General features: G+C 50.9%; 1 protein-coding gene across 3 annotated transcripts; it reads left to right on the top strand.

The window, feature by feature from the left end:
* The first annotated feature begins 2,563 nt into the window (after nucleotides 1-2,563).
* LOC121111376 (zinc finger CCCH domain-containing protein 11A-like) lies at nucleotides 2,564-9,109 on the top strand. Of its 3 annotated transcripts, none has more exons than XM_040705285.2 (8): nucleotides 2,564-3,368; nucleotides 4,320-4,511; nucleotides 4,706-4,757; nucleotides 5,009-5,098; nucleotides 5,901-6,407; nucleotides 6,820-6,980; nucleotides 7,422-7,489; nucleotides 8,241-9,109. In XM_040705285.2, the coding sequence occupies exons 2-8, from the start codon at nucleotides 4,458-4,460 to the stop codon at nucleotides 8,755-8,757; spliced, it is 1,449 nt and encodes a 482-aa protein (XP_040561219.1). In that variant the 5' UTR covers nucleotides 2,564-3,368; nucleotides 4,320-4,457; the 3' UTR covers nucleotides 8,758-9,109. The 3 variants fall into 3 exon arrangements, with proteins under 3 accessions (XP_040561219.1, XP_040561220.1, XP_040561218.1); XM_040705286.1 differs by lacking the exon at nucleotides 2,564-3,368 and adding an exon at nucleotides 3,782-4,206; XM_040705284.2 differs by lacking the exon at nucleotides 2,564-3,368 and having other exon boundaries at nucleotides 4,232-4,511.
* The last annotated feature ends 4,418 nt before the right edge of the window (nucleotides 9,110-13,527 follow it).

Below are 13,527 nucleotides of genomic sequence, written 5' to 3' on the forward strand. Positions count from 1 at the left end.
GTAGAGCACAAACCTGTTAACGAATAACACATTCACTTTAATTTTCACGTTTAGTGCAACCATGCAACAGTTTTACAATGTCTTGCACAGGAAAATGTGGTGCTGTGGTCCCCTCAAGCAACTCTACGTTCCGCACAAGTATCAAGTAATGTACAGTAAGTCTTTGCTGTGCTGACAGTAGGAAGAAGTACGCTGCTTGATAGTATTTGGAATTTGTCCTTGTGAGAAACAGGAATAAGTACTCAACGTCCGGTTGTTGGCAGTTTCAAAGCAGCTTTAAAAACAGTTGATGCCTGACAGTACCTTTCTTCCTAATAAAACGAGGCTTACATGACTTTCCCAACATCGTACCGCAGGTCAGTGTTAGGAATGCAGGTCTTGGGATCTTGTTTTCTAGCTTTCTGTGCTTTCATTAGTAAGTCTTAGCTTCTCCCGTCTCTTGTGTTTCCCAGGTCAGGAGCCCCTTTAATTTTGCATTCCTCAGAAGAATCGCTGAAGGAATTTCAAATCATTGCAACAGTGAGGCAATAATCAGTGCTTTCATCAAACGACGACATTATATAGAATATTTAGACAACAGAAATGTTCCGTAAATTCACTACAGCACGAACAGGAAAATAAAAGCTTCACATTCTCCCACACAATCTAAAGAACTGGGCACAAAGTGACAGACTGTTCCCAAACAGACTGCTCAGCTTCACTGACAGCTCTCCTGCTCAAGGGACCTTTGCTGTTGCCCTGGGAAGGTGTGCTGCAACTGATCTAGAACTTCCTCTGTAAATTTTGAAGCGCTTAGAATCACAACACACCCAGCCCCTCTGGATTAGGTGGATGTGCCCTAACAGTCTGTACAATGCAACATTTCACTAGAAGGCAATGAATATGTTATGTAACTAAAAACTGGAATGCCCCCACTCCCTTTTTCTTCTTCCAAACTTCAGGTGCATCGATCTGGGCTGCGTCACACATGGCTGTACACCTGGAAGGCAGCATGGGAGGCTGCCGCCCCTCTGCCTCCAATGTTCCCGTGCCATCTGGAGCTGTGCCCCCGCTGCTCTTCACTTAGAGGAAGGGTTCCAGTACTTTGCATTGAATAGAGTGCCAGTGGGAACACAGCCTGCTGACCTGCAAGAAGGACAGCAGCAGGAAGCCACAAAAACTGCAAGAAGTACAGCCCCAGTGGCTGAAGCAGGTGTCTGTCCTCGGAAGAGCCACAGGACTGACTTAGCTAAAAGCTTGCTGATTTTTCCCAAGCTGAAATCCTTCCAACTCCTGTGCACGTCCCAGCTGGAGGCAGCAAGGAGGTAAGGCCTCACTGGGGTCTGATCGTGCAGCGCTATGTGTGTATCCAGGGTTCCCTTTCCCCAGTGCCGAATCCAGCTCTTGCTCTTGTTAAACTTCATGTGGCTGGAGACTGCCCAGCTCTCTAATTTGTCCAGATCTCTCAGCAGGGCTTTTCCACTCTTGACACAAGAGTCAGCAGCTCCTCCCAGTTTAGTACTCTCAGCAGATTTGCTCAAAGCTCCTTCTAGTCCTACATCCGAGTTGTTTCTGAAGACATCAAAGAGAACTGGCCCTAAAGTTCCCCTCTCGGGAACCCCGCTGGTGACTGGCTGCCAGCTTGGTGTAACCCCATCTACTATAAGCCTTTGGGCTCGACCCAGTCTTGCATCGAGTCCCCAGAGCTCATGCTGTGGGCAGCTCACTCTTGCCCTCAAGGCTGGATGCTGCCTTTTGGCTACATCCCTCCCTGCAGGCCATGGTCCAGCTCTCTGGAGCTCCCAGCTCTGCAGCAATGGCTCCAGGTGTCCTGCCAGGCCCGCGGAGCATCTCTGAGAAGGGCTTTCCAGACGTCATGAGGGTGTCACACGCTCAAGCTGCCTGGTGAAAGTTGCCGTGGGACTGCTACATCTTTGGAGCAGTGGAAGTGAGATTTTTTATTTTTAACTGACTTCCATGGCAGAGTTTTCCTTCTCCAGTGTTTCCTTGAATCATCTCTGTTTTCTTATAGTTTTTAACCCACCACTCATTCCCATCTCCATCACCACACAAAACGGTAGAATGCTTCCCCAGTGCAGAAACATCCAGTGCTAGCCTTGTGTGGGAAAAGCTGAGAGTATAGGAGGAGCAATGAAAGTCCCAGGTGAGTGATGAGAAGAATGGCAGATGGGAGGGGCTGGGATGAAGACTGCCCTAAACTCTCTGGAAAAGAAAAAAAAAAAAAAAAAGGCTATTACTACATATTCAGATTTCATCAGGCATAGCTCTGGATCACTATGAGTTTAGAGGCTGTGGATATTGCTTATTCTGAAAGCAGAAAAGTAAAGAAAATTGGGAAATGGAAAAAAAGTTACTTTGATGCAATTTATTCTTGAAATATTCTCAGGTAGACCACACTCAGGAAATCTCACTGAGATCTTGTGGGCGTTACCAGCAGGCAGACAGAGCACCAACTCTTCTGCCTTTGCCCAGTTGGCTTCCCGAGAAGCAGGTGTCCGTCCTCAGAAGAGCCACAGGACTGACTTAGCTAAAAGCCTGCGGATTTTCCCAAAGCTGAAATCCTCCCAACTCCTGTGCACGTCCCAGCTGGAGGCAGCAAGGAGGTAAGGCCTCACTGGGGTCTGATCGTGCAGCGCTATGTGTGTATCCAGGGTTCCCTTTCCCCAGTGCCGAATCCAGCTCTTGCTCTTGTTAAACTTCATGTGGCTGGAGACTGCCCAGCTCTCTAATTTGTCCAGATCTCTCAGCAGGGCTTTTCCACTCTTGACACAAGAGTCAGCAGCTCCTCCCAGTTTAGTACTCTCAGCAGATTTGTTTTTATTGTTAGTTTGTAAGAGGAATTTCATCACAACTCTGGTTGGATACTGGAACTTATCCACACCTAACACGTCATGTACTTGGAAAAAAAAGGAAAAAAGAAAAAAAACCACAAAAAACCAACGTGGCTTAATAAGGGGGAGTAGGTAAGGCCTCACTGGGTCTGATCGTGCAGTGCCAGAGTGAGAGGGTGACCCGACCTGGCTGCACAGGGGTCACCTGCATTTCTCCTCTGGTCAGCTTAAAATGACACGCTTGGGTGTTCTCTGTGTTTCTTTCTTCAAACTGGGACCGAGTAGGTGTGTCTTTCCTCCGTTTATGATGAAAGCACGGAAGGGATGCATACGGTTGCTTGGGTCACAATCGTTGGCTGGAATGGGAAGGCCTGGCCTACAGCTTGTTACCAGTCCTGGTGCTCTGCCGTGCGTGCTGCACTCGCAGACTGAGCTCTGGGCCTTCCTTTGCAGAGATAACGCTGCGAGGTCACGTCAGAAGCAGCGCTGTGCTGTGGACGTGAGCTGGATGCACCTTAGACTGAGCGGGCTGAACAGGTGAGTTGAATTGGTTGCTGGATGGGTGCTGGAAGGTGTTTCAGGAGAAAAGCCCGGATGGGGAAAAGGTCCTTGCGCTGCCCGTGCCAGCTCACACTGCACCCTTCCAAATGATTGGGGCCAGGGGTATTTGGTTCCTTTTCAGATGCCGTAAGAGCACTGATTTCAGAAAGAAAGAAAGAAAGAGAGCGTATTCTCCCAGAATGCCCCTCTTCCCCAAGAGCAGGCACGGCACAGCAGCTGTAGCAGCAGCCTTCCTCTGGCAGGGATTCATTCCCTGAGCCTGGGCAGCCACCAAGGAGGAAAAAGACAGAGACAACAGGAGAGCAGGTCCTCCCGGTTCAAATAGAAGAAAGAAGGAGTTATGGATTAAGGGAAAGCCATCCCATCATAAACAGGTGCTACCTAAAAATCAACCGTCAGTGATTTGGGACTGGCCTCCACCTGAGCTCATCTTTATTGAACGGGCTGTCTCAAAGCATGCATGGTTGCTTCCGTGGTGTGGAACGTTTTCTTTACTGATCCATGGCTCGCATGTTCTGCCTTATCCAGCATACGCTTAATAAAAGCTCACACCAGTAACGGTGGTGGCAAGCCAGGCACTCAGCTGGGGGCACTGACTCTTCTGTGACGTCACCAAGCACAGCACTGTGTGCTCTGGTGACACGCATGCGCCCTACCGCCACAGAGGCGCTGTGCAGGGCAGTGGATGTGCCTGTCCCGTGGCTGCGCCAGCCCTCTGCTGAGGGAGCACTGTTGGCTGTGGGAGTTGGACGCGTGTTCCCAGTTCTTGCTTCCAAGTTCTACTGAAGGTTGCTTGAGCGTTGCGACAGTTCCTGTACGCAGCTGACGTCAGGGCATTTCCCCCCTCGAGAAGCTAATCGAGCACCAGAAGAAGGCAGGGAAAATGCTTCTTGCTCATTATTTTTCACCTCTTGATACTTTCTTTAGGGTTACTTTATTTCCCTGATCAAGCCAGGAGAAGGCTTCCATTCCAAGAAGGAGCGAAGGCGGCTTTTTCCAGGAGTGGCAGCAGTCCCTGTGGAGAGATCCTTGAGAACCTGAACTTGTTCTAGGAATTTCTCCGGCATGGCCAATCAGGGAGATGGTTCTTATTCCCCTTCTCACTCCGCATCTCGCAAGGTATGCTTGGGTGTCTGTTGCTTTGTTTTTCTTGCTTTTCTTCAGTGCTAAAGAGGGAGGGGTTGAGTAGGAGGATGCTTGCTGCTCTTTGGTCCACTTAGTAACCTCTTAGATTCTGTCTTTGGTTCCAAGAATGAAACCTAATATCATGGTCAATTCTCAGGCTGTGCTTTTTTGTTGTTTGTTTTTTTAAGATTCGATTGAATCGATGTGGTGAGATGTGGAGAAAACGGAAAGCCTCCGAAGGTAAGAACTTCTTGTAAAGTAGCGTTGGGGTGCCTTCATCCAAATATGACGGCATGAAGGGCATTTCTGATGTATGAGAGAGGAAAATTGCAGTTCTGCGTCGGCTGCGGAAATGGCAAAATAATAGCCAACAGCTAAGGGGCACATGTAATAAAATATGCTTGGGAATTGGAAGACTGTGGTGGGCTGTTCTGACATTGTCCTCCAAAGAGCTGCTCTTCAAGTATTCCTTGTTTTCTCTTGGTCTGAAGCTGACGGGAGTGGCATCGCGGTGAAGCGCAGCCTTGTTGAAAGTCTGGATAAGAAGCTGGAGGTTGATGAAGCACCAAAGAATACTCCAGGTACTCAGCGGGCATTGGAATTTGATGCACAGATGTTCTACTTAGGCTTTGTGCTTCTTCTTTCCCGCAATTCTTCTCTTGGCATGTTGCTTGAGCTCTTAAGCCCTGGGATTTGAAGTTCCCTCTGCCATTCTGTTTTGAAATGCGACCCCAAAGTTGGCATTGATGCAGCCTGTGTCCTTTGTTCCATTCAGTTTTGGAGTGCTAGTCCCCAGCTCTGGGAAGGAGAGACTAGGATTGTCCTCCGTACAGACCAGCACACGGACAGACAGTAACTGGACATTCTATATGTTATCTGACTTACTTCCATTCATTTAAGAGCACTTCCATACAGCTCTAAAAATAGATTTGAAAGGGTGGGGAAAAAAAAAAAAAAAGCAACCTGGTTCTGTTTTCCTGGAGTGCTGAAACTCTTCTGATGGCTGTTATCAGAAATCTGGTCTGGGGATGTGGTGTTTTTCCACTCGTGCATCTTCTGTGAACCCTCCCAGGGTGCAGTGCACTTAGGCACAGGTAGAACAGATCCACTGCCAGGAGCAGGAGTCTGAGATGCTAATGGAGAGACGCAGTCAGAAAGGAACAGGATAGGTTTGCGATTTTGTGTAGCAGCTCTCTCTGGAGGGGGCTGGTCTTCAGAATGGAACAAGCGGCTCAGGAGAGGAAAATGATTTGCAGAATGACACTGTCCTCAGATGCATTTCTGTGAACACCACAGAGTGGTTCTCCTTAGTATTGTGACACATCTTGGAGACTGGAAGTATTGTTGGACTCTCTTTATATCTTGGTGCTTCTTGTTTCTCAGCGACACCAGAGAAGGCTGCTAAATCTATGGCAGAAATCCACGTGGAAACACTGGAAGAAATCCGCCAGGAGAAAGCGAATCGACAAGGCGGAACTCCAGCTCGGCTCCCGGCTGCAGGGCAGTGTGACACGGAAGAGCAAGGCAGAGAGACAAGACCTTCCCAGGCAGTTTGCATCTCAGCTTTCTCCCAAGCCCAGCCTCTAAGAAAACGTAGGCAGTCAGAAGAAGGGAAGCCAAATGCAGATGAGTTGCCTACCAAGAGAAGGCTTCTGGGTGAAAACAAGATACAGAGCATCCTCACTCCATCTGTTGCTGGCCAAGTGAAGTTGGAAGAGCCAGTGCAAAAAGTCAAGCCTTTAGAAGAAATCCATATTAAAACCCTGGAAGAAATCAGGAGGGAGAAAGCTCTGCAGATTCAACAGAGGGACGAAAGCGTGCCAGCTCCTCCAGCACCACCTGCACCTGCCCCAGCACGGAGGAGATTGATCAGGATCCCAAAGCTAAGAGGTAAGAAGTTGCTTTAGTACCTCCCTGGGGAAACGCTACCCCTATCAGCAAATTGAGTTTGCACTGGGTTTGCTGCTTGTGCTGAGGATGAACAAGTTTAAGGCTACAAAGTCTTTCTCAAGCATGTATCTTTCTAAAGCATGTATCGACTCCCTACAGTAAGGGCCCGTTTCTGTCCAAAAGAGCGGGGGATCAAACATCTCATTGCTAAGGTTAGATTTGCTTTGCAAAGAAAGAAAGAAAGAAAGAAATGTGGAATGGCTGAGAAGAGCTCAAATGCTGTGTGGATTGCACACTGTAGCCTTTCTCTCAGTATTGCACATGTGGAAATAAACCCATGGAGGAAAGAGAGGTAGTCAGGGTTCTTCCTTTCTGCTGCTGAACAACGAGATTTGGTTTGTTTCTCTTAAAGCACCCGCAAAAGAAGAAATGACACACGTGGAATCCAGCACATCTGTTCCTGAAGCTGTCTGTGCACCTGCACGGAAGCGCAAGGCAGCTGAGATGGGTCGCTGTGCTGTGAGTGCCACCGCTGCTGGCACGGAGGAGCCTCCAGCTAAACGTGCAGCTGTGGTAAGGACCGTGGCTGAAGCTGTCGTGGATCCCCAGTCGTAGTGATAGGGAAGCTTGACATTTCTCTTGGGGAAACGGTGGAAGACTCAAACATCTACAGGCCTCCTCTGTCCCTGGTAGGCGCGAGCTGCCTGCAGGATTCCTGCAGTAACCTTCCACTGTTCATTAGAGGAACGGCGGCGTTCACGTAGTACTCTGTGATTCCGCCCTACTGGGATTCCTCTGTGGTGTGAAGGATTTGGTCAGTTAGTGCTGTGTTCTCTAAAACACTGGAGGTCCTTAGTAACCTTGAAGGGAATCTGAACTTTCTTTGGGAGCACTGGGGCTCTGCCTTTGGATTAAGGTTCAGCAGTGCCAGAGGGGATGGGAGGTGGCATGGAGGAAGAAGCTGCTCAGGAATGTTTCCCTGTGCATCACTTGTGCTGTCTTGTTTCCCCCTAGGCTGCTGCTCCAGCCCGGCCAGAGGACACAGTGGTGACCACACCTGCAGCAGGCACACTCCCAGACAGGTGATGACCACTACTTGTTTTTTTCCTTAGTCGCAATGTTTTTCATGAACTGTAAGTGCTTCCATGCCTAGGAAAACTGAGGGGTTTGATATAATTGGTGCCAACGACCGTCAGAGAAATTTGTCATCAGAAATAACGTCCCAGCTGCTAGCAGGAATGTGCATTTAGATTGTTAACGTGCTGCAAGTTGGTACAGTGTTCCAGAGACCTCATGGATTCTCTGAACGCCTTAGTGAAGATGAGGTGAAGTCCTTCCAGTTCCTTGCAAAGTGATAAACAAGGAGTGGCCAGCTATGCTTTTCAGTGCCACCTCAAGAAGCAGAGACTATGACAGCACTGCTAGGAGAACAAAGAGAAGGGATGGATCAGACTCCTGGACTGGCAATCGATCTCTGCTGAGCACGTCATGAGAAAGAGAACGGAAGTAGTGAACACATATCTGTGGAGGTTGACTTCCGAACATTATTACCGTCAAACTAATGAAGGTGGCAAAGTGCCTCTGGCTACAAAAATTGGACCATGCTTGCTAGGCCCCAACTGCTCTGTCTCCACAGATCAATTCCCGCACTGAAAATTGTGCCTGCTTTTGGACTGGACCTTAACGGTAGCCCCAGGTTTAAGGAATGACAACTCCCATATTGGTAGGAGTTGTAGGGAAGGTTAACCACAGATTTTAGAGCTGGTCTGAAGAAAATGCTTCTCCAGTCCAGAAATGTCAGGTACTGATTTTTCTCTTCCTTGTTCTCCCAAGTCCTGGCCTGCATCTGGGATGCTGGGCAGAGTCAGTGTCACAGTCAGAAGGCTCGAGCTCCGCTTCAGCCTCTCCTGAAGTTACAGCAAGGACACAGCAGCTGTGCTCCAGCGCGGCCGGGAAAGCGCCCTTCTCTGCAGAGGATGACTTGGAGAAGCTCATGCTGGAGCTCTCAGGAGGAGATCGGGAAGGCGTGGTGGATTTGGAGCCAGGGGCGGATGTGGATGAACTCCTTCGGGAGCTCTGTGACACGCCTCTGGGATGCTGGGCAGAGCCTGTGGCACAGTCAGAGGACTCGAGCTCCGCTTCAGCTTCTCCACAAGCGGCGGCAAAGACACAGCAGCTGTGCTCCACCGCGGCCGGGAAAGCGCCCTTCTCTGCAGAGGATGACTTGGAGAAGCTCATGCTGGAGCTCTCAGGCGGAGATCTGGAACAAGCAGTGGATTCAGAGCCTGAGAAGGATGTGGATGAACTCCTTCAAGAACTCTCTGACATGATTGAGAGCGTAACCGAATAGTATTTTCATAGAATCATAGACCCACAGAGTGGCCTGGGTCAAAAATGACCACAAAGATCATCTCGATTCAACCCCCCTGCTACGTGCAGGGTCGCCCACCACTAGAGCAGGCTGCCCAGAGCCACATCCAGCCTGGTCTTGAAGGCCTCCAGGGATGGGGCATCCACAACCTCCCTGGGGCAGCCTGTTCCAGTGTGTCACCACCCTCTGGGTGAAAAACTTCCTCCTAATATCTAACATAAACCTCCCCTGTCTCAGTTTGAAACCGTTCCCCCTTCTCCTGTCACAATCCACCCATAATCTCTATATTACTATCCGTAATTCTGCCATGTTAAGAAAAAATTAATAAATTATTTTTATATATACTCTGAGGCTGTACTTTTTCTTGCTGATGCTTTGCAACTATTTCTTAACTATTTTCTCAAATTTTGGAGGCTTTTATGACTTTTCCAGCTAGCTGCGGGGATCCCTCCTTCACTCCAGTAATTCAGGTGGGTTCTGCCCCTTTCTGTCTTGGTGGCATCGGAGTATCCTGTGCACCAGTGTCCTCTATCGCATTACGCTCCTGTGCTTCTGACATGCTAGACCATCTAATCGATGTAATCCAATTAGTCTGATTTTCGCTTTCCTCCACCTGACTCGAGGCAGGGCCCTTCTAGTACTGCTTCTTTTATTCATATTTCTATCCCACTGCTTCACTGTGTCCCCACTGTCACGCAAGCAGGACCTCAGGGTGGCATGTGGTGTGTGTGTACCCACCGTATATAGTGTAGGAGAGAGTCTTGTCCATGCAGGTGGAGACAAGGGTATATTCCCATTGAATTGCTGGACCCCTTGGGAAAGCTTCTCCTCGGCTGAAATGCTGGTTGATGGGGAGGAGGAGAGACTTTCTTCATCTTGCTGGCTTGCTCGGCCAGCCAGTCCATCCACCATTTGTTCTTCTCCATCTTTCCAGGTCATTGCTACCAGTGAGCTGGCATTTGGTGATGGTGCATTCCGTGCCACTTTTTGCCACACGGATTGCGTGCAGTTGATGCTATCTGGATTTTGTGGTGGTTGTTCAGGCTAATCTTATGCACTGCCTCCAGCACTGCTGGAGATAGGGGATACCTCTTTCCATGCTGTTTCTCTTGCCTGGCTGACGTGTAGCATCCTACCTGTAGGGACACCTTTCCTTCTCAGCTGGCAGGAGTCACATCCAGAGTGGGAGAGATTTTCCCGGTTTTGCAACCGCTTGGACAGTACCTCCTCCCTAGAGAGGCAACCCAGCTGCCTGACTTCCATGCCCACTCAATCCAGGCTGTTGGCCCCATCATCCCAGCATGTGAGCAGCCAGGTGACAATGGGTTCACCTGGACGATGGCTGAACTTTTTTCTGCGTATCTCACAGCTCCTGTCGGGACTGGCATTAGGTTGCTACTGGCTCATGTATAACCTCTGCCTCTTCCTCCTGCTCTTGTGATGAGCCTGCTATGGAGTAGCCTTCCTCATCCTCTTCTTCCTTCCTTACTCAATGAGCTGACTCTCTTTTCCATTGTTTCTGCTTGTGGGCAGGAGTGACGGATACCAGCACAAACTGATTCTTTCCTTCAGCCACAAGCCAGACCTTACCTGGCAGTTCATATCTCAACGTTCTTCCGAGCCATGGCTGTAAGAAAACATAGGCAATCAGAGCAAGAGAAGCAAAAGGCAGACAAGTTGCCTACCAAGAAAAAGGTTCCGGGTGAAAACTAGATACAAAGCGTACTTGCTCTGTGTCTGGCAAAGTGAAGCTGTAAGAGCCAGCACAAAAAGTCAAGCTCTTAGAAGAAACACATTCATTCCCCTGCCCTGTTTCCCTGCTGGCCGTAGTTAAGGTCCCTAACTCGAGGTGGCTTCCTTCAGCACCAACACAAAGACCTTCTTTATTTTGGTACAAAAAGATGCGCATCTGCAGTCTGTGGCCTACGTGACCCCATCACCACCAGCTTTGCTACGACTCTTCTGCTCTGCTTTCGCTGTAGGAAATGCAAATTGCTGCACCAAAAGCAACAGCTTTCTGCATGGAGCTCAGGCTGTGATGGTGCTCAGGGCCAAACTCTCATCCCGTCTTGCTGGCCAGGACCAATGCACACGGATGTCAGCCACATCTGCTTGCCCTTCTGTCTGGTGAAACACACCCGCGGTAGCACTGACCGCTCAGCCAAACAAAACTTGGCCAAGAGGTTTCTTTTACAGTGGATCAGAGGAAGCAGTACTGGAATTTCCAGTAGCGTACAGGTAATGCTTTTGCTTTTATTGTTAGTTTGTAAGAGGAATTTCATCACGACTCTGGTTGGATACTGGAACTTATCCATTTCTAACGTGTCGTGTACTTGGAAAAAAGTACCTGGGAGCCCTGCTGTGGTGGCTCCAACAAGAGACGGGGAAGATCTCTGTCAGTGGCTTGGGGAGGGGCTTGTGGCACAGAGCATTGCTGTGGGCTTCCTGTGCATGTGTGCAGCTGTTGAGGCAGCCTTGCTGCAGGAGATGCAGCCGTGTCTCAGAGGCCTCACACTGCGCTTCGGTAGGACTGACTTGCCTCCCATCAGGGTCCTCCTGCATCTGGCACAGGCCATTCAGCCAGCCCTGCTGGCCACAGTGCCAGCGCCCTTCTCTGCAGATGACGACTTGGAGAATCTCATGCTGGAGCTCTCAGGAGGAGATCTGGAACGAGGAGTGGATTTGGATCCAGGGACGGATGTGGATGAACTCTTTCAGGAACTCTGACATGCCTCTGGGATGCTGGGCAGAGCCTGTGGCACAGTCAGAGGACTCGAGGTCCGCTTCAGCTTCTCCACAAGTGGCGGCAAAGACACAGCAGCTGTGCGTTACTGGGGCAGAGAAAGCGCCCTTCTCTGCAGAAGATGACTTGGAGAAGCTCATGCTAGAGATCTCAGGCGGAGATCGGGAAATCTGGAAGGAGCAATGGATTCAGAGCCAGGGGAGGACGTGGATGAACTCCTTCAGGAGCTCTCTGTCATGCCTCTGGGATGCTGGGCAGCGTTTTGTTAAAGAAAATTGCATAGTGTATGAGAAGAGCTCAAATGCTGTGTGGATTGCACATAGTCTGTGATTCCGCCTTTCTGGGATTTCTCTGTGGTGTGAAGGATTCTGTCACTTAGTGCTGCATTCTCTAAAACACTGAAGGTCATTTGGAGCAGCTCACGGGGCTGGGAGGCCTGCACCAACCCCTCAGCCTGCTCCTGAGAGAATGCACAGAGGGCACGGTAAACAGCCGTTCGGAAGAACAAGATGGCTCCTGGGATAAGAATGCCGTTTCGATGTGCTTGGATAATCCGGAATCATTCAACCGCCACAAACGGCCCTTTCGGCGAGGCACGCTGCTCTGGGGCGGACGCGTCCCGCCCCGAAGCACGGCACCGCCTCAGCGGGCTGAGGGGCAGCTCCCGTCGAGGAGCGGCCGCCGGGACCCGCTGCCCTCCTCGTGACAGCGGCGTTCTGACGCGGCGGGGCAGAGCCGGGGGCAGAGCCGGGGGCAGCGGCGGGATCGCCCCCTGCGCGTACGGTGGCGGCCAGCAGGGGGCGCGGCGACCCGTATGCGGCGCGAGCAGGGCGGGCGAACAGGGCGCGGCGCGGCGCGGCGGTTGGCGCGTGTTGCACGGAGGGCAGTTGGGCGGCGGGGCGGACCCCTAAGGCTGCCGATGTGCCGAGCCGGATGGTCTTCTGGAGCAGCTGACCAGGCTGAGAGAGACGGCCGCCAAGCTGAGGTGTGTTCGGTGGTCAGAGGGGAAATTGACGCCTGGTGTCACACGGTTGTGCGGCCAGCCGGCCAGCCCTGTCCTGGGGTCCGGCCAGGAGAAGGCGATGAGCGGGCTTCAGAGCGGCAGGGGATAAGTACGAGCAGGGTGAGGAGGGCTGCTCCTCGTCTCTGCTCGGCTGGTTGTGCGAACGGTGTCACGGCCGAGGCTGTGGCTTCCATGATCGAGGTAGCACCTTGAGCAGACTGGGAATGGTGATGTGGGATGGGATGCAATCAGGAGGAGCAAGAATATACAGGAGAGCAAGCCAGCTGGGCTCATGACGAGGGCTTTGCTGCAGAGCTGATGAGGGAAGGGGGTGTACCGCTGAGTGACAGGGAAGAGCCAGGGAACACTGTCACTTCAGGAAGCAGCATGGAAAAACCTCACATCTGTCCTAGAGGTTTGTGGGAGGGCTCCTCTGGAAAGGTAGTGTGTCCAGAAGCCCACCTGAAAGGCCTCTGTACCTGAAAGGCCCGCAGCATGGGGAATAGTTGGCAACTGTGGTGCGCTTGGAAAACTTAGATCTTACTGCCATTGTGGCAATCATCGTGGGATGATTCACATAACTGGAACACCATCGTGGAAGGCATTAAACCTTTTAGAAGGGGTAGACAAGGTGGGAGGGCTGAAGGAGCTGCCCTCTGTGTTAAGGAGTGGATAGACTGACTGCGAGGAGCTCCCTCTCAGAAACATTCAGGAACAGGTAGAGAGCCTGTGGGTTAAAAATAAGGATGGGGCCAATAAAGGATGGCTGGTGGTCAGAGTCTGCTGCAGGCCACCTGATCATGAGGAGCCTCTTGATGGGGCCTTCCTGCATCAGCTGCTTGAACCTTCATGCTCGCGGGCTCTCATCCTGATGGGGGATTTCAATCACCTGAATATCTGCTGTCAAGACAGCACGGTGACCTGTGAGCAATCTTGGAGACTCCTGGAGAAGTCCTTAGAGGCAAGGTAGGGGAGCAAAGCTGTCTACTCTTTCAAGATGCCT

Source organism: Gallus gallus, chromosome 8 (genome assembly GCF_016699485.2).
Source record: "Gallus gallus isolate bGalGal1 chromosome 8, bGalGal1.mat.broiler.GRCg7b, whole genome shotgun sequence".
Classification (NCBI taxonomy): Eukaryota; Metazoa; Chordata; class Aves; order Galliformes; family Phasianidae; genus Gallus; species Gallus gallus.

Coding starts and splice junctions, on each gene's coding strand:
- LOC121111376 (XM_040705285.2), top strand. CDS start 4,458: ATGGCCAATCAGGGAGATGGTTCTTATTCCCCTTCTCACTCCGCATCT. Junction 4,512..4,705: donor CTCACTCCGCATCTCGCAAG/GTATGCTTGGGT, acceptor TGTTTTTTTAAG/ATTCGATTGAATCGATGTGG. Junction 6,981..7,421: donor CAGCTAAACGTGCAGCTGTG/GTAAGGACCGTG, acceptor GTTTCCCCCTAG/GCTGCTGCTCCAGCCCGGCC.